Source organism: Gopherus flavomarginatus, chromosome 2 (assembly GCF_025201925.1).
Source record: "Gopherus flavomarginatus isolate rGopFla2 chromosome 2, rGopFla2.mat.asm, whole genome shotgun sequence".
Taxonomy (NCBI): domain Eukaryota; kingdom Metazoa; phylum Chordata; order Testudines; family Testudinidae; genus Gopherus; species Gopherus flavomarginatus.
The window spans coordinates 300,836,802-300,857,442 of record NC_066618.1 but is presented as its reverse complement, the minus strand read 5'-3'; the positions used below and the strand labels follow the sequence as shown (position 1 = coordinate 300,857,442).

Genomic DNA, 20,641 nt, shown 5'->3' with positions numbered 1-20,641 from the left:
CCAGCTTCACCTCCAGATTTATCTCCTTTTCTTTTAAAGTACTGCCTGTGAAGCTTTGCCTAATGGAGTTTATGGCAAACTTTCCTCTCCCAAAGGGAGATGTCAGAGAGCAACTGAACCTTTGCTGTAGAACAGGAAGGAGCAGCACAGTCATTGGCTGAACTGCAGTCTTCACTTGGACCGTTACATAAGAGTGGCCACACTGGGTCAGAGCAAAGGTCCATCTATCCCAGGATCCTGTCTTCCGACAGGGGCCATGCCAGGTGCCCCAGAGAGAATGAACGGAACAGGGAATCATCAAGTGATCCATCCCCTGTCTCCCATTCCCAGCTTCTGGCAAACAGAGGCTAGGGAGCACCATCCCTGCCCATCCTGGCTAATAGCCATTGATGGACCTATCCTCTGTGAACTTACCTAGTTCTTTTTTTGAACCCTGTTATAGTCTTGGCCTTCAACATGCTCTAGAAAAGAGTTCCACAATTTGACTGTGCGTTGTGAGGGAAAAAATACTTCCTTTTGTTTGTTTTAAACCTGCTGCCTACTTATTTCATTTGGTGACCCCTAGTTCTTGAGTTATGACAAGTAAATAACACTTCCTTATTTACCTTCTCCACACCAGTCATGATTTTATAGACCTCTATCATATCCCCCCTTAGTCGTCTCTTTTCTAAACTGAAAAATCCCAGTCTTATTAACCGCTTCTCACATGGCAGCCGTTACATAACTCTAGTCATGTTTGTTGTCCTTTTCTGAACCTTTTCTAATTCCAATATATCTTTTTTTGAGATGGGGCGACCACATCCACACACAGTATTCAAGATGAGGGCGACCATGGATTTATATAGAGGCAATATATTTTCTGCCTTATTATCTGTCCCTTTGTTAATGATTACCAACATTCTGTTCCCTTTTTTGACTGCTGCTGCACAGTGAGTGGATGTTTTCAGAGAACTATCCACAATGACTCCAAGATGTTTCTTGAGTGGTAACAGCTAATTTAGACCCCATCATTTTATATGTGTAGTTGGCATTATGTTTTCCATTGTGCATTACTTTGCATTTATCAATATTGAATTTTGTCTGCCATTATGTTGCCCAGTCACCCAGTTTTATGAGATCCTTTTGTAGCTCTTCTCAATCTGCTTTGCACTTAACTGTCTTGAGTAGTTTTGTATCGTCTGCAAATTTTGCCACCTCACTGTTTACCCCCTTTTCCAGATCATTTATGAATATGTTGAATAGGACTGAGCCCAATACCAAACCCCTCCCCCCCCAGTTATTAGGCCTTTGAAGATGAAACGCCATATGTTTATCCTTAATATGATGGGTTTGTTAGTAATGGGAGCAGCAGGAAACACGGGTGTTTCACACCTAGAACATTATCTTAAACTTGTTAACCCCACAAGGAGTCCCAAATAATAGTTGCTCCACTTTTCCTTTAAACTGGGGTAAACCCACACTCCAAAACACAGCTCACAACTGCCTTCATTTTTAATAGCTGTATGGCCAGGCTAGGGTAGGGATCTCCACACGCAATACTCATTCTGAGCTGAGCAGACCCAACCTCCTCTTACAGTGGAACAGTGCATGCTGGGATATGGGTTCTGCACGGGTCAAATCTGTATTCAAGATAAAGGCAACCATGGCCTGAACTGGACTCGTGGTCTGCACTTTGGCAGCCCCGGTGCTGCCAGGTATAAAGTCGTATTGTGCCTCTTTGGTGGATTTGAGGAATCCTATTCAGAAGCGAAAAGATCTAAGGACACTTCAAGTCCTGCCTTTTGTGCTGGCTACATAGCTGTCTTGTTGGGAGTGGATTTAGTTCTGTCTCAGTAAAAAAGCATTTTATAGAAGCATTTTGATATTTTAGGTGCCAAACATTTCTCATGAGCTATTGGGCTACTCCATTAGCTCTGAAATGTGGGTGGAAGATGCAGCCAGACAGTTTTTCAGTTATCCTTTTCCAAAAGCCCTTCCAGGCAACCCATAGATGGCAGCACACTGTGCTGCATGATGGAGAACCAGTGTGCTCCGCAATAAATTTAGATGCCACTTTTGCTGAGCAGCATTTAGTACCTCCACACCGCTGCACGGTCAGCAAAGGATGTACCACATTGTGAGGTGCAGATCCCAAAGGGCCTGCTAGCCAGTAAAGGTGGGAGGGAGCTGCTGTTTAAGTAGGTGAAATGTGTTAACCCCTGTATTTGTTGGCGTGTTCATAGAGCTCTCACGTGTTAAAGCCTTTGTGAAACGTACCAGGGTGCCATTCCCAGTGAGCTGTTTGTCAGGAAAATGAAACAGGCCCTTCAGAAGCTTCCCGTCAGCCCTTTAAGCACTTGCTCTAGGAATGATGAGGCCAGCTGACTGACTGCTGCCCAGGAAGCATTGAAAGAGGCTCCCCATCCTGTCTCCATGTCTCTGCTCTCATCTTCCCCTTTCCTGGTCCTGAAGAGTGAGCTGTGGCTGAGCCTTTTTTCCATTAGTCTTGTAAACAACAGCTGCTTTGCTTCTTTAAGAATGTTCAGACTTAGGAAAATTAGACCTCAGGACAGTGTCCGCTGCTAAACATAATGTGCTTGATTGCAGAGAGCAGTAATTGTCTAGTATACATCTTAGTAAAACCCCAGCGGTAAATGTGCTCTCTTGGGGCTTGTCTACACGGCCACTTTACAGTGCTGCAATTTTCTTGCTTGAGGTGTGAAAAAGCACCTCCCTGAGCTCTCCAAGTTTCAGCACTGTAAAGTGCCAGTGTAAACATTGCACCACTTCTGGGAGTCGCGCTCCTAGCACTGGGAGCTATTCGCCTCGTGAAGTGATTCCCCTCCCGCCGCGGCAGCGCTTTAACGTTGCTGGTGAAGACATGCTCTGAATCTTCCTAGCCTCTCAGCTCCATGTCTAGTTGAGGCTGGTCTGTGCTTTATTGTTAGTTTGAGGTATAACTCAAACTATGCCTCTAACCCATCTCCCATCCATCCACACACACATTTCTAGCTTGTCTTAAATGGTGCTTTAAGCTTGAGCTAGCTGGCCCATCCCAGGGTGTAGATGTGTGCTGAAGTTTTAGCGCTGCTAATTCTTGAGTTACTGAAGTGATCGGGATTCAGTAGCTTGAGTTACTCCCAGGGGCTAATCTAATCACACTGTGTAGCTGGAGTGTTTGCCCTCACTCCAGTGGACCACTTGAGTTAACTGTTGCAGTGAAGAATGTCTTACTTTCAAATTAAGGAGCCGTTGGTGCAATGGAAGACTGTACACTTAATCAGAAACTTAGTACAATGCTGACGGCTGTTGTGCAAGCTTCCAGTGCAGGCTTAGAGTTTGCATTTCTGACCCAAAAAAATTCTCCTCCTTCAGGGAAGGGTCTGCAAATGACAGCCTTGTCGCAAAATTATATAGTAGGTGGTTGATCTGCACCAGTCTGATTCATTATACAATTAGCCCAGTGAGTGGGTGAGGATGGGGAAGGAGGATAGTTAATCTGCATTTCCATCTTTGATGCTTAGAGAACAGTTTTTTAGAGTGAACCTCACTGTCGTCTTCCTTTCTGTCTCCAGGTCTCCAGTATAAAGAATGAGGATATAAAGGTTCGTCAAGACAATGTCACCAAGTTACTGACTGATGTCCAGATGATGAAAGGAAAGCAAGAGAGCATGGATTCCAAATTGATAGCAATGAAACAGTACGTACATGGGGAGGGCAGGAGATGTGGAATAATGTGCTTAATCTGACTTCCCTCTGAAAGTATTGTGTTCAAGACCTCCTCTGGGCTGAGTCTAATTGCTTGGCATTGCTCTCTGCTCTCTTATATTTGCCAGAATCCCAGTGGTCTCAGGACTGTAACCTGTGCTTTAAGAGGCTCTCTCTCCAGGGGATGGAGGAGCTGGGGTTTGGAAGAACTTCTGAACACCACTAAATCCTCTTAAAGACCTTGGTATCATAGTGACCAAGCCTGCAATCCTAGACAAAGTAAGGCTGTACTGTTGTCCCTCTGGAATCCAGAATGGCCTTAGATGTCTGCTGGAGGGGCAGCTAAGAACAGAGTGATGTCTCCCTCCTAGATGGTGTCACAGCCAGACATCTGATTCTCTGCGTGGGACTGGGTTCTGTCCCTTGATTCTCTTCCATCAAAATGTGGGTGTTCTGTTCTCCATGTTCTTACACCAAGCCCATCGCCTTGGTGTTCATGTGACGGAATAATTCCTACCCCTTTGTGCTAATACTGCTATCTTCTTCTAGCCCATATTACATGCACAACTTAAATCTCCATTTTGTTGCCAGCACTCCAATACTTTTCCTTTGGTTGGGAGCATAGGGCATATGATCTTGTCTAGTCACCATTAACGCTCTTTGGTGAGTCAGCCTTTGATCACCCCTTTTCTGAGACTGAGCCTGCCTCCTGTCCCACTCAGGTCAGATTAGAATTCAGAGGTATGTAACCTGTGCACACCGGGGTCTGTAATCCATCCAGCAGCAGCTGGTTTTCCTGCCAATGGCAGGATTTGTTTTAAAGTTAGACATCCAATTTCCATTAATTTTAATGGAAAATGGACAGTCAGATCCCTTGGGAAGATTTTCAAATTTTGGCTGGGTGGAATAAGTCATCTCCCACATGAGATTTGCCTGAAGATGAGTGATAGCAAATGTCCAAGGTTTTTGCAGAACCCTCCAGCAGTGTTCCTAAGGACTGACCTGCTGTGGCTTGCGAACTGGGGAGAATGCTGTCAAGTGCAGCTCTAGCCTTCAACTCGCTGGCTGACCAGTGCAGGCAGGCTGAATGGGTACCTGGAAGTGTGCATGCCTGATGGGGAGTACGTCTTCCACACTGCCTTCTGAGAGCCCCCTTCTCCTGGATTTCATTGCTACCCCTTGTACTTACAGCTTACTTCTGCAGTGCTGGTCACATGCATGGGAGTGGGAGAGAACCGGCTTTGTCTCCAGGTTCTAGGGGGTTCTCTTGATCTTTCGCCTGGTCAGAGTGCCCAGCCCATGCTGTATGAAATGCAGTTCTCTTCAGGCTCTTCATTGCAGGTGAGGAAGAAAAGTAGTTCTTCCTCTCCTCTCCAGTGAGCAAAGGTGTCATGTAAAATACCCCTGCATGATGAGTCAGATATCTGCTTTTCCTATGCTCTGGTACGTGGCGGAGCAGTTGTTTCCTTTTACCTTCAAGTGATTCGTCCAGCACCACTCTGAATGAAAAACTGTTCTGCAGTAAGCGTTTAAGATGACGGCGAGTTATCTTGATACAGCACATTGCAGCAAGTTTGTAGCCTGCTGGGGAGGTTTTTGTTCATTAGAGAGGACGTCTATGACATTCATCAAAAACATACAAGTTATAGCCGATGACTTGTCAGTAATGGAACCTATGTTTCTGAGATAGGAGTTAATTTTTTATCCCGCCTTTCCTGGAAAATTAGTCAGCTGCCTAAAACAATCTAAGGCTGCTGCTTGCTCTGATGCAGACTGGGACTTTTCAGCTTGGAAAAGAGACGACTAAGGGGGATATGATAGAGGTCTATAGAGACAACTAAGTGGGATATGATAGAGGTCTATAAAATCATGACTGGGGTGGAGAAAGTAAATAAGGAAGTGTTATTTATTCCTCATAACACATGAACTAGGGGTTACCAAGTGACATTAATGGGCAGCAGGTTTAAAACAAACAAAAGGAAGTATTTCTTCACACAGTCAACCTGTAGAACTCTTTGCCAGAGGATGTTGTGAATGCCAAGACTATAACAGTGTTCAGAAAAGAACTAGATAAGTTCCTGGAGGATAGGCAGGGATGGTGACCCTAGCCTCTGTTTACCATAAGCTAGGAATGGGTTACAAGATGGATCACTTGATGATTCTGTTTGTTCTCTTTGGGGCACCTGGCATTGGCCACTGTCGACAGACAGGATACTGGGCTAGATGGGCCTTTGGTCTGACCCAGTACGGCTGTTCTTATGTTCCTAGCAGCTCTAGACCCAGCTGCTCTGTGTCACTTTGCCCAGGTAGAAAGCACTGTCCTTCCAGCACCCCTGCTGCACAGTTGATTCCTTTTTACCCTCTAAGTAGGGAATACAGAGCTTGAGAGAACTGCAGCAGCCAGCCTGGATCCCATTGGTCAGTCTTACAGTCCTTTGCTGCTTCTAAGATGTATTTCTGTCACTCCTATTTATTCGTATGCATACACACCGCCACTGACGACTTGCTGGCGTTGACAGCAACAGAAACTTAAGAAACCTGAAGAAGAGCCCAGTGTAAGCTCAAAAGCTGGTCTCTCTCACCAACAGAAGCTGGTCCAATAAAAGATATCGCCGCCTCCACCTTTTCTTAACAATAGAAACTGGCATCTTGCTTCTTTAGAAAAGCAGCAGCCCCAATGCCATCTCTTTGGCGGATGACGGGCACTGTCCAAACAGTAACATGGCTGTACAGTGTCTGATGTAACAGGCTCCAGTCAGACTGGGGAGTTATACGTGCTGCTGTAATTCCAAGTAACTCTTCCCCGGGGGCCAAAAGGGCACATCTAATTTGCATAAGAGTAATTTGCTGCCGTGTTCATCTTTACTAGATAGTAACAGGCCAGAGAGACTAGAGACCCCAGCATGCAGTGCTTCTCTTCCTGTGGCTGCTTCTTGGATCAAATGCAATGACTTATACGAGTATGGTCCCAGACATTATTAAAGAGGAAGACATTCTAGTGGAACTGTAGATCTCTTGTCTGTACTGACGCTACCCTGTGGGAATAGACTGAACATCGACTGTGAACTGAGTGCCTGTGCAAGCCACTAGATGGAGTGCACACAGCAGTGCTCTGGGGAGGAGATGCTGCCAGGTTCACATTCTTGGCACTAGGGTTCAGAGCAGCATTGTTTCCCCTGCAAATGGGAAAAGAATTATTGACCCAGAAATACAAAATGTGTGTTGTACTTTGTTTAATAAACTAGCAAGGCGCCTCTCAGAGGACTGAGTTTCAAACAAGCACTTAGGTGTTCAGTAGAGAAATGGCAGGCCGTGCTCCCTGTGGAGGAGCATGGGCCATGGCATTCAGATGAAGGCTGCCTATAGGCCGCCTCTCCATCACAAGGGACTTTTGTGATGTCTCTTCCAACCACCTTAGTCCTGTCTAACTTCTAGATCTTCCCAGCCTCCTGCAGGTTCCCTGTCTGTGATAAATATAGCTGCTTGCCTCCGCTCTTACCTCCATAGCGCCTACTCATCCTTCTACTTGGATTGCCACCCTGTCATCCTGTCTCCAGCTTCTCTTTCCTTAGCAGGGTTCTGAAGAAAATAATCTCCTCTTGCCTGTCTACACATCCCTCCCAGAGCAAACTTCGTGTTAACCTCAGTACTGTGGCTGCTGGTCTGCATCTGGCCTCTGAACCCAGCTCTGTTCTCATCCTGGCTGGCATCCTTGTAGCTTCTGCTATTCTTGATCTCTCTGTTTTAATAATTTCTCCAGTCCCTTCTCCTGGTTTGAACCCTAATTCTTACCGCTCCTCTTTCATTCAGGTGGTGACTTTACATCTTCTTCTCTCCTCTGCCGTGGGATCTCTCCAGCCTCTGTCCTTGCTCTCATTCTCCCTCTCTCTCTCTCTCGGATGTCTGTTGCAAGCTTCACTTCTAAAACTTCCTTAGAGCTTAGGTACATTTTAAGATCTTTCAGTTGTTCCAACTACTGTTCCCTTTAGTCACTACAGGGGCTGTTACAGATTTATTGAAGTGTTGGAATCCTGCTTTAGCAGGACCAGAGGATGAGCAGAGAAGTATTGATGTGTAGGAATAATGGGGTTTAATCTTAGTATGCAAGTGTAAAATGTAGCTATAATATGCAGGAGGCTGTGGGCTGAAGGAAACTAGCCACCTGAAGAAGTGAGAGCTGGAAAGATAAATGAGCAGACCAGGCATGGACTTTTAGAGCCGTTCCCAGCATTCTAGGACATGCTGATGATGCCTCTAGATAGGCTTCCCCCATTATTATGTATGGGCCAGTCATCTCGGGGCTCCTAATGCAAAGCTTGTAGCCACCCTGCTGCTTCACTTGACAGATAAGATGACCAGACCAGTGATGGCTTCCTGTTGTGGGGTTACAGAAATAATCTGAGAAAACTACTGTACGTGGGAGTGGAAGAGACCATGCCTTACTCTGCCACAGTTTGGTTCATTCTGGCTAAAGATGAGCGTAATGGGTTCCCCCTGGTGTGCCACCTGGAACTGGGATACCACTGATCCCAGCAGCCTGGGCTCCCGTGACACTGTAACTGCTATGACAAGCTCTCTCGAGGCTCCAGCCTGCTCTGTCACCAGCACCCATACAGGCAGGGACACACCCAGCTGCAGTTACATGCAGATGCTGTGATCAGCCCTGTATGGGCAGGGTCCAGCTAGGGAACTTCCCAGCTCCTCAGGCACCCCCTCTGGAGTGTAAACCCAAAATTATACCATCTTGCACTGCACAGGGAACTGCACAGCGTACGCTTATTAAATTTGCCCCCTCCCTCACGTGGAGAGGAATCTACAACAGCTTTTTGCCACAAGCTTTGACTCCCACACACACAGGGTTTTAGACGAAGCAAAAACAAGTTTATTAACTACAAAAGATAGATTTTGTGATTATAAGGCATAGCAAACAGACCAAAGCAGATTACCTGGGAGAAGCGGTGGATGTGATATATCTAGACTTCAGTAAGGCATTTGATACAGTCTCGCATGATATTCTTATAGATAAGCTAGGAAAGTACAATTTAGATGGGGCTACTATAAGGTGGGTGCATAACTGGCTGGATAACCGTACTCAGAGAGTAGTTGTTAATGGCTCCCAATCCTGCTGGAAAGGTATAACAAGTGGGGTTCCGCAGGGTTCTGTTTTGGGACCGGTTCTGTTCAATATCTTCATCAACGATTTAGATGTTGGCATAGAAAGTACGCTTATTAAGTTTGCGGACGATACCAAACTGGGAGGGATTGCAACTGCTTTGGAGGACAGGGTCAAAATTCAAAATGATCTGGACAAGTTGGAGAAATGGTCTGAGGTAAACAGGATGAAGTTCAATAAAGATAAATGCAAAGTGCTCCACTTAGGAAGGAACAATCAGTTTCACACATACAGAATGGGAAGAGACTGTCTAGGAAGGAGTATGGCAGAAAGAGATCTAGGGGTCATAGTGGACCACAAGCTTAATATGAGTCAACAGTGTGATACTGTTGCAAAAAAAGCAAACGTGATTCTGGGATGCATTAACAGGTGTGTTGTAAACAAGACACGAGAAGTCATTCTTCCGCTTTACTCTGCGCTGGTTAGGCCTCAACTGGAGTATTGTGTCCAGTTCTGGGCACCGCATTTCAAGAAAGATGTGGAGAAATTGGAGAGGGTCCAGAGAAGAGCAACAAGAATGATTAAAGGTCTTGAGAACATGACCTATGAAGGAAGGCTGAAGGAATTGGGTTTGTTTAGTTTGGAAAAGAGAAGACTGAGAGGGGACATGATAGCAGTTTTCAGGTATCTAAAAGGGTGTCATCAGGAGGAGGGAGAAAACGTGTTCACCTTAGCCTCCAATGATAGAAGAAGAAGCAATGGGCTTAAACTGCAGCAAGGGAGATTTAGGTTGGACATTAGGAAAAAGTTCCTAACTGTCAGGGTAGTTAAACACTGGAATAGATTGCCTAGGGAAGTTGTGGAATCTCCATCTCTGGAGATATTTAAGAGTAGGTTAGATAAATGTCTATCAGGGATGGTCTAGACAGTATTTGGTCCTGCCATGAGGGCAGGGGACTGGACTCGATGACCTCTCGAGGTCCCTTCCAGTCCTAGAGTCTATGAGTCTGCCTAGCAAATAAATAAAAATGCAAACTAAGCTTAATATACTACATAGATCGGATATGAATAACAGATCCTCACCCTAATTAAGTGATGATACCAGCAGGCTGCAGATTCTTAAGGGGCAAGTTGCACTTGCTCACAGCTTGGAGTCCCCAAGTGTTTCATTCATAGGCTAAAAATCCCTTTAGCCTGCATCTCGCACTTCTGTTCCTCAGCTGTTTCCAGGAGTCTCTTTGGGTGGGGAGTCAGTGAAGAACCATGATGCTGTCACTCCCCTGCCTTATGTAGCTTTTGTATATGGCGGAACCCTTTGTTTCAAAGCCTGGTTCCCACACCAATCTGTGGAAAAATATTGATATCCCAAGGTGGAGACCAGCATCGGGTGACCTGGTCACATGTCCTTGTAGTGTCACAGCAGCCATAACTCGGAGGCTGTTTGTAGGGTCCTCAGGAAGGCCCCCCAGGTGCGAGAGAATCTTCTTCTAAGGCCTGTTGTTTTCTCTAATGGCCCTTCCCCACGCAGGTTTTCAGAATGAAAGCATCTTGTCTCGTGGGCATTCCCCAGGTGTAAACACATTTGTAATACCGATACATAGTCAATATTCCTGACTTCAGATACAGAAATGAAACATGCGTACAAATAGGGCAATCACATTCAGTAAATCAGAACCTTTCCAGTGATATCTCACATGACCTATCTTGCATAAAATACATAATTATGCCATACTCATATAACACTATCTCTCTGAAGAATATGGGATGCAGAACACAAGGTTCTCTGTGCTCTTTTCATGTACTGATAGCGTAGACTGCTTTAGAGCGTTTGCAGAAAAAAGGCTATTCCTGAACCCCAATGGTGTGTGAGGAGGTATAGCCAGAATTCAAGAATCAGAGTAAAGAAGACGTTATTGTGATCGTCTGGTCAATTTTGTGGGGAGAAGTTTCGTGAAAAGTGCCCCAAATCTCCACTGTAAAGAGAGTTCAAATTTGCTCCCTGAATTTCCCAGCAAAATCCTCTTCTTCCACATCCCCATTGCTGGAAATAAATGTACACATGACAGCCAGCCAAAGAGTGAATTGTGTGAATTCAGCCTAAGTTAATGTCAGAGAGGCTTGTGAAACGTGCTTCCTCTAAAATGTGCGTAAATCAGCTGCTCGGCCAAATGCAAGGTCATATGCCTAAAGACAAAGAATGTAATCCATATTTACAGGATCCTAGGAAGCAGGGATTCTGAAACACTTCAGCTAATTATCCATGACCCTGAACGAGTTTCTAGTGCGACACTGGCCAGTGGACTACTGGGTATATAAAGAGGGAGCTCGCGAGTAGGAGGGTTGTTTTAACTCTCTATTTGGCACTAGTGTGGCCATTCCTGGAGTACCATGTCCAGTTCTGGTGTCTGCTTCAAGAAAGATATTGAAAAATTGGGGAGCTCAGAGAAGAGACACACGAGCGATGAAATGATTGTAAAACATGCCTCATAGTGAGATACTCAAGGAGATCAGTCTAGTTAGCTTATCAAAGAGAAGGTGCGGCATGACTTGATGAGCCTAAATACCTACGTAGGGAAAAGTAATTTGATAGACAGCTCTTCGATTTGATGTATATAACAAGTTCCAGTAGCTGTAAATTGATGCTAGACAGACTAGAAATAAGGTGGAAATTTAACAGTGAGGGTAATTAACCATTTGAACAATTCGTCAAAGTCAATTCTCAATTATTGGAAACTTTAATATCAAGATTGGATGTTTTCCCAAGAGCTGCTTTAGTTCAACCATGCCTGTTGGGGTTGAAGCAGGAGTTGATCCAGGGAAGTCCCATGGTCTGTGATATACAGGTCAAACTAGATGATCACAATAGTTCATGGTCCTTTCTGACCTTAAAATCTCTGTATCTATAAAACAATCTCTGGTATGAAACTTGAGATTCTAACACTCAGCATGACTTCCTGTCAACATTTCCCCCTCCCTTAAAGCTTACCTGTCCCTGCTTCTGGCTGGATTTTCAGCAGTGCAGTCCCCGGTCCCCTCTTTGAAGTAAGAACATTAACAGCTTAGCAGGTCAAGATGCCCTTATCCAGCAGGAATTGCAAGAGATGAGAATGTAAACAATGCTGCTTACTCATTTTGCTACACATTGGCCTCTGATCTGACTGAATCAGCTGCTCAGCCATGCACTACTCTGCTGTTCTGTAACAGTTTGGGAGTCACTAGTGCAAAATTGGAATGATTTGTATAGCATTGTAACAGTACCCGGTTACCTAATGTTTTCCTGTCCAAAATGTTTAACAGCCGTTATCTAAATCCTCAAACTCTGTGGGAAGTTGGCAATTAGTATCCTCCCTATACAGATTTGGAGAGAGGTGGTGACTCATGCACTACTCAGCCACTTCTCTCAACAAAACACTCAGGTATCTGTTACTAAGATATTTCTGATGCAGGTAAATAGAATCCAGTCTGCCCAGTGCATGCTGGCAGAGCAGAGCATGGTCATTCCTAGGAATTTATGGAAAACCGAATGCATTTGTATTTGTTGTAAAGCACCTTTTGCTGAAGTGTGGGAAGTGGCCTCTGTTGGACCACAAGCTTGAAGCCATGTTCTCAGAGCCTGGTATGCGATTCTTCTTTCTTTGTGTATCTAAAGGTGTGGCTTGAGCTTTTTCACTCATGTAAAAACACCAGATGCAATTTCTATCAGACGTTTTTGTTGACATTAAAGAGAGTTTATGGCCACAGCTTGTCTCCTGTGGAGAGTAAGATCTCTGTAGCAATTGAAAGTGCATGTGGCTCGGAGCCAGCAAAGAGAAGACTGGTGGCTTTATTGGGTTTGACTTGGACATCATCTCGGGCAAATCCAATATAATGCTCATTGTAACTATCTCTTTACTGCACCACTGTGAACAGACTTTCTCAAGTCTTCTCACATTGACTTGCTTAGCTCACGCAGGCTGCCTGAAAAACTACAGAATGCAATTAAGCTCAAGGTCACCAGCATAATACTGCTCGTGACTGGATAATTTGCTGCTAGTCTTTAGCATTGGCATCAGGGATAAAAAGTAGTAGACATACTAAACTTTGAGGCATGAAAATATTTATCCTTCCTTGTCAGCAGCTCATTCAGCAGGAATGGATAGTGCTCCACAGGGCTGAGAGTTTGCGGGCTGGGACATGACTTCCCTGGAGTACAACAGACTGGCATGTGCTCTGGTTCTCTGAGCTGAGCATGTGTACTCTTGATGTCAGACAAGCAAATGTACTGATCCGTCTTCTCAGGAAGAGGGGGGTTCCTGTCTCATTTCTGGGGCCCTGAGGAATCAGAAATGCTTTGTGTGACACTGTCTGGGATGGCAGCATCCAGTAAGAAAGGCTTTACTGCTCAGTCAGATTCTTGCCTTGCTGGCTCGGTAGAGTTAAAGGCTGCATCACCTCAGGATTTTTCTCCTTAAGTTACATTGCACAGAAAGATATGCAAAAAGAGCAGCTCATTCTGGGAAACGTAAAACATAAACACTCCCGTGGCCTCTTTCTAAAGAAACAAGGAGACATCTTTCCTTCTGGCACCCTGGCACGAACACGGATTTCTGTTGCTTTCATACTGTAGCTAGCTGCAGTGATAATTCAGAATTAAGGTTGCAAGCGCATCATTATAGTTAAGGTTGATTTACACTTTTACAGTAGAACCTCAGAGTTATGAACACCAGTTACACACTGACCAGTCAACCACACGCCTCATTTGGAACCGGAAGTACACAATCCGGCAGCAGCAGACACCTCCCTTCCTCCACCGGCCCCCACCGCCCAAAAAAAAATTCAGTATAGTATTGCGTTAAATGTCAACTATTTAAAAAATTAAGGGAAAGCAGCATTTTCCTTCTGCATAATAAAGTTTCAAGACTGTGGTAAGTCAATGTTCAGCTGTAAACATTTAAAAGAACCACCATGCTGTTTCTTTTTCTTCTAACATTTCAAAGTTACAAACAACCTCCTGACGTTCTCAGTCCCATTATCAGGTGCTTAACTCATTGAAAAGGACCCTTTAGGCTGAACACATGAAAAATTGAGCTCAACGTGGAATTTGTTTGGCGCACTTGAAGATTCAGACCCTCCTAGGTTACTGTAGTGGATAAGGGGTTTTTCATGACTAAGGCTCTGTCTACACTGCATACCTTACAGCAGCACACCTGTGCTGCTGTAAGGTCTCCCTTGTAGCCGCTCTTTGCTGGCAGGAGAGAGCTTACCAAAATAAAACCATCCCGAATGAGTGGCAGTAGCTTTGTCAGCAGGAGAGTCTCCCACCAACAAAGCACTGTCCACACCGCCATTTTCTGTCTGTCTGTCAGGAGGGCACACCCCGACCGAAAAAACTGCAAAGTAGACATAGCCTAAAACCTAGTTGCTTTTCTGTGCTCTAACTCAGATGGTTCACTTGAAAGTGTCAGATTTATCTTCATGGAGGACTAAATCCGGGACATCTCAAGAAATGTAGTATAGAAATAACTATTTGAAACTGCCCTGCTGAGGTGGGTGGGTCCTATGTGACATCGCACTAATAGTTTGTCATCTTGGTGATTACAAAGATCAACAGAAACAGTCCCTTGCTTTGGACAATTAATATTTCCAAGCAAAGATCAACCTGTTAACCCAGTGTTGTTATTGGAGCCCCTCAGCGTCTGTGATTATCTGCAGCCACACGCTTATCGCTTGTGTAATTGCCCCCCCTCCTCTCAGGTCTGTGTGTCCAGTTCAAGCTTTGCTGTCTGACTCGCCTCCCCTGCTCACTCACATGGCTTGTTTGTGCAGTGCATTGAACACCACTCTGGTTCCTTGCTGCACCTCCTCTTGAGAACCTGTCGCAGTGTTCCCTTTGCTCGAACAGCCAGGCATGGATTTGTACTAGCGTGTTATTTCATCGTCTGACCTGTGCTTAAAATAGAAAATTGTGTTCACTTTGATAGCTTTACATAGAAAATCACAGGAATCTGCTGGGGGAAAAGGGCACATGGTTGAACTAGGGCTGTCAATCAATTTAAAAAATCACAATCGCATTGTTGTTAGAATACCATTTATTGAAATATATCTACATTTTCAAATATATTGATTTCAGTTACCACACAGAATACAAAGTGTACAGTGCTCACTTCATATTATTTATTGCAAATATTTGCACAGTAAAAAACAAATATTTTTCAGTTAATCTAATACAGATAATGTAGTGCAATCTCTTTATCATAAATGTGCAATTTACAGATGTAGATTTTTTTTGTTACATAACTGCACTCAAAAAACAAAGTAAAACTTTAGAGCTTACATGTCCACTCAGTCCTACTTCTTGTTCAGCCAATTGCTCAGACAAACAAGTGTATTCACATTTGCAGGAGATAATGCTCTCTGCTTCTTGTTTACAATGTCTCCTGAAAGTGACAGCAGGTGTTTGGATGGCACTGTTGTAGCTAGTGTCGCAAGTTATTTACGTGCCAGATTCATATGTCTCTTCATGCTTCAACCACCCTTGAAGAGGACAAGCGCCCATGCCAATGACATGTTCTGCTCAATAACGATCCAAAGCAGTGCAGACTGACGCATATTCATTTTCATCATCTGAGTCAGATGCCACCAGCAGAAGGTTAATTTTCCTTTTTGGTTTTTCAGTTCTGTAGGTTCCGCATCAAGAGTGTGCTGAGTTGTCATTCAAGAATGCTATGACATGAAATATATGGCAGAATGAGGGTAAAACAGAGCAGGAAACATACAATTCTTCCTCAAGGAGTTCAGTCACAAATTTAATTAACACATCTTTTTTAGTGAGTGTTGTCAGCATGGAATATGTTCTCTGGAGTTCTCTGAAGCATGAAGGGGCATACAAGTCTTTAGCACATCTGGCACATAAATACCTTGCAATGCCAGCTACAACAGTGCCATGTGTAGGCGCCGGCTTCCCCTCTGCCCTCTGGGTGCTCGATTTCCCCCTGCCCACCTCTTCCTGCCCCTGCACCACTCTCGCCCCATCCTCATTCCACCCCTTCCCCAAAGTCCCCACCCCACCTTGTCCCACCCCAGCCCTGCCCCCATTCTACCCTCTTTCCCCAAGTCCCCACCCGTACCCTGCCTCTTCTTCACCTCCTCCCCTGAGTGTGCCATGTCCCCTCTTCTTCCCCTCCCTCCCAGAAAGTCCTAAGCATCGCCAAACAGCTGGTAGGTGGCGGAGGGGTGGGGTGAGAAGTGCTGGGAGGCAGGTGTAGGAATGGGGACGCAGCACGCTCGGGGGGGAGGTTAGCTTGGCTGCTGGTGGGTGCAGAGCACCCACTAATTTTTCCCTGTGGGTGCTCCAGCCCCAGAGCACCCACAGAGTCGGCACCTCTGGTGCCATGCAAACGCCTGTTCTCACTTTCAGGTGACGTTGTAAATAAGAAGTTGGCAGCTTTATGTCCCGTAAATGGAAACAAACTTGTTTGTCTTCGTGGTTGGCTGACCAAGAAGTAGGACTGAGTGGACTTGTAGTCTCTAAAGGTTTACATTGTTTTGGGGGGTTTGAGTGCAGTTCATGTAACACAAAAATCTACATTTGTAAATTGCACTTTCACAATAAAGAGATTGCCTTACAGTACTTGTATGAGGCGAACTGTAAAATGCTATTTCTTTGGTTTACCGTTTTTACAGTGCAAACACTTGTAATCAAAAAAATGATGAAGTGAGCCCTGTACACTTCTATGTTGTGATTGAAATCAATGTATTTGAAAATTTAGAAAAAATCCAGAAATATTTAATACATTTCAATTGGTATTCTGTTGTTTAACAGTGCGGTTAAGTGTGATAATCACAATTAATTTTTTTTTGAGTTAATCATGTGAGTTAACTGCAATTAATTGGCAGCCTAGTTTTAACCCTCTCTCTTTGGCTGGGTTGTTATCTTCTTGAGGTATTTCAAATGAGGCTAATGAGTGACTAATACATAAACTAAAATTAGACAAAGTGGCTAGTGTTGAATTGTTCCAGTTTCTATTGGCCTCCATTCTGCCTTCCTCTGTTTTTGTTTCTCCTGGATCTTTAATTCCAGTTTGAGTAGGTTCTGCAAGCCAAAATCTTTCTTCTGGGATCTTTAGGCTGGAACTGTTTTGCTTTTACATTGAGGAACTGAAATTAAAAAGCTGCTGGCTCTTTCTCAGTGCCACACGCAGCCTGGGGTTGAAGTGTTCCTTATCTGAAAATAATGTTCCTTCCTGGCTCCAGACCAGATAGTGTCTCAAGGAACAAACAATTCTGTAACTCAGGAGTGTGTGTAGGAGTTATCAGCAGGCCTGTAAAGAAAGTGTCTGTAAAGAAGGGATCATTATTTTGTAACATCTTACCCTGGCCACAAAGTTATGCACTGGAACAATTTTTCACTTGTATGCATGCTCCCTCTGTAGACTAGGGTGATGTATAATTGGCATCTGATCAGCAGCTATTTTGGAAAAGAAGATACTGAAATGGTTTCACATTAATGCTACAACCCAGACAAACAAAGTTTGATTGTTGATTTAGTAGGAGCAGCACGGAGAAGCAAACCCAGCAGACTTGAGTTCGGAATGGAGAAATCCTCCCTGGATCTTGTGATTGTTCGCGCTGACATGTTCCTTTGCTGGGAGGAAGGGGATGGGCCATAGCTGATGACTAGTATCATTCTCCCTCTCCTAGGCGTGGCCCATGCTCAGACGGTACCCCACACACACACTCTCCAGCTTGCTTTACTAAGTGCTATTACCCTTGTGCAAAACGCAAAGCAGGAAGGTGAGGCAGAGAAGTTGTCACTTCCTAGTGATTCATTGGCTCTGCTTTTGTCCAGTGGGAGCTGAAGTGTATCCGAAAGTTTAATTTTAAACAGATTGTTGAAAGCAATGGGCTAGCCATGGTGTCCGCACCTGTTTTTATCGGCTTCCCCGTCTATCCTTCAGAGACTGCATTAGCTTTTGGCTTGACGCGTGAAGCTTTGCCATGGAACGCTGAGAGCACTTCCTGCTGACCAGACTCTGTTTACAAGGCCCGCCGCTTTTACAAGGCCCCAGTTGCTAACAGAATTTAAAAGTTAAAATTTCTCTAGATAAAAATAAATCTACCCAGACACCAGAACTTGGCCTTTGCTGTATGATTCCTCTTCACCAGAATTCGTTTACCATATGCAAAGCCCCCAGTAAATCATACCAAATAATTTTGACCCATGTAACTTTCTTTATCATTTCAGGGTTCCAAAAGCAACATACTATATATTATTATTTGACATGGACCTAAGGGGATAGAGTTTGCATTAGAACATTTGTTGAAAAGATTGAATCCATCAGTGTTAGGTGAGAGAAAAGCTGAGCTAGGACATAATGAAGCCAACTAGGTGATATCCAAGCTTTTAGTCAGTCTGCTAAGAAACCCTAGTTAATGGAAGCCTTCCACTTTCTGGCACTAAGCTACTTGAAATCTTTTGGGGGTTGAGTAGCTGAACAACTTTCCTATTTCTAAATTTAAAATAAGGGTAAAAGATCAAACTTTACAACCCTGTTTTCTCTCTACCACTCCTGAATAGTTGTTAGAGCAACAATTTTTCTCTGAATACAGTAACTCCTCGCTTAACGTTGTAGTTCTGTTCCTGAAAAATGCTACTTTAAGCGAATTTCCCCACAAGAATTAATGTAAATGGTGGGGTTAGGTTCCAGGGAAATTTTTTTCACCAGACAAAAGACTATATGTGTATATTTACACACACAGTATAAGTTTTAAACAAACAATTGAATACTGTACACAGCAATGATGACTGTGAAGCTTGGTTGAGGTGGTGAAGTCACAGGGTATAAAAGGGTGGGATATTTTCCAGGGAATGCCTTACTGCTAAATGATGAACTAGTACTTGGCTGAGCCCTCAAGGGTTAACATGTTGTTAATGTAGCTTCACACTCTACCAGGCAGTAGCAATGCAGGAAAGGGAGACAGCATGGCAGGGAGAGACACACACACACACACTGTGTGTGTGGGAGAGAGAGATGTGCATTGCCCCTTTAAGTACACTTCCTTTTTAAGTAGATCAGCAAGTTGAGATAGCAGCTGTTGCCCGCAAGTTCCCTCCATCCTGAGCCCTGTCACCTCCCCCCTCACTCTATGGAAATGGGGTAAGCGGGGGGCAGGAGCTTTGCCTCTCCCCTGCTACAGGAAGCAGGAGGCTCCCGGGAGCAGCACACGACAGTAGGGGGAGGGACAGCTGAACTTCCTGGCAATTGATAACCTGCTGGGCGGCTGCCGCACAGGGAACTTAGGAGAGCAGGGAGCTGATGGGGGGCTGCCGGTCCACCCTGGTTCCAAGCCCCCATCAGCCAGCTGCAACAGGCTGCTTTTCCTGCAAGCAGTGAGCAAAGCAGACGGCTACCAAACAACGTTATACGGGAGCATTACGCAAGTTTAAACGAGCATGTTCTCTATTTGATAAGCAACGTAACAACGTTAACTGGGACAACTTTAAGTGAGGAGTTACGGCATCAGCGTAATAGGGGTGGAAAAAATGAAGCCCAGTCTATATAGCAAAGGCATAAAATCTGAGAGGATCTTATGTGAACCTGCTGGCTAGATATTTTCTGTGTTTTACATAATACTTTATGAGCTTGTAATCTTGTATCCATTCCTGAGGATTGGGCAAAAGGTCTGTCCAGGAGCAGTGGGTAGATGGGTAATGAATACCTCTTCCCAGCAAGGTGGGCATGGTGTCGTAACCTGAAGCCCCTCCATTTGTAAGCTGGTAGTAGGAGTAAAAAATAGACTTTTTTATGGGTATAAACCCATCTCTCTTCCCATCCTTCTACTGCCATTTCCATTGAATTGTGTTGAAATCCAACAGGAACTGGCTCTGTTTTTCTGAGCAGCAGACCCGGAGGAATTTATTTGCAAACAAATGCTGTGCAAGCACCCTAATCTTTTACTTGCTAGTGTCCGTCAGTGGATTGGGTTCTTTACAGAAGGCACACCTGAACTCTGCCCCAAAACTGTCTGTTAGCTAGTGGGGAGAGAGAGGCCGAGGGTAACAGTGGTGTGATCATGCCAGTATTCAATTAAGGCATGTGCACATCTTGGTGCATTTCCCTTCCTGTATATGTGGAAAAGGAAATCTCCAAGGAAGAGAGGAATGAGCGTGAATACTGACTCACTGCAGGTCTCACGGAAGTAGTGAGCGTTTTCACGAGGAACCTGCAGCAGGAGAGGGTGGCTAACGGGAGAAGGAGAGTGTGCTAGATGTAGAGGGGCATGGAAAGTAGAGAAGATGCTTATGGGACATCACAGCCGGAGTCATGGACAGAGCAGAGGCAGTGGGCTGTGCGCTAGTTAATTTGCAATGTAGAAATCCTGGGTTTTTGGTCTGGGTCATTGTACAGCATACTTTGTCACGGTAGCAGAGTGCCTGTTGTGAGTGGAAGCTGCTTTTGGCATGTTAGAAATCTCAGAGTGGAAACCCTGGAGCAGATCAGGACTTTCTGGGCCATTTAATTAAAAATTCAACCTTCTGTAGTGAAAGTAGGGCCCGTTTTCCAGGAGTATCTACTTTTCTCCCCTTCTGCTCCCTGTTTTGTGCCCCAAGGATCGACAGAGCAGTTTTCAGTGAGGAATTCCACTGCCCCAAACATAGACCTGGAACTCATGCAAACCTCTTGCACATGCTGCTGCACAAAGAGAATATAATGAATACTTGTTAGCTAGATTGCTGTAGGTCCAAGCAGTACTAACTTTAGGGGTGCCAGGATTGTAGTAATGCTGAGTACAAGCCAAGCACTGTTAAGCTGACCTTGCCCTGGGGGAATAATGGCAAAGATGGGCCCTCACCTCAGCTCC

At 44.7% G+C, this 20,641-nt stretch overlaps 1 protein-coding gene across 3 annotated transcripts in view; it reads left to right on the top strand.

Annotated features, from left to right (window-relative positions):
- HSF1 (heat shock transcription factor 1) overlaps positions 1 to 20,641 on the top strand; it is a 100,307-nt gene that overhangs the window by 20,817 nt on the left and 58,849 nt on the right. For all 3 annotated transcript variants that reach the window (XM_050939390.1, XM_050939389.1, XM_050939391.1), the window contains exon 4: positions 3,555 to 3,679. In XM_050939390.1, the coding sequence (XP_050795347.1) occupies positions 3,555 to 3,679 (125 nt within the window). The remainder of the gene's footprint in view (positions 1 to 3,554; positions 3,680 to 20,641) is intronic.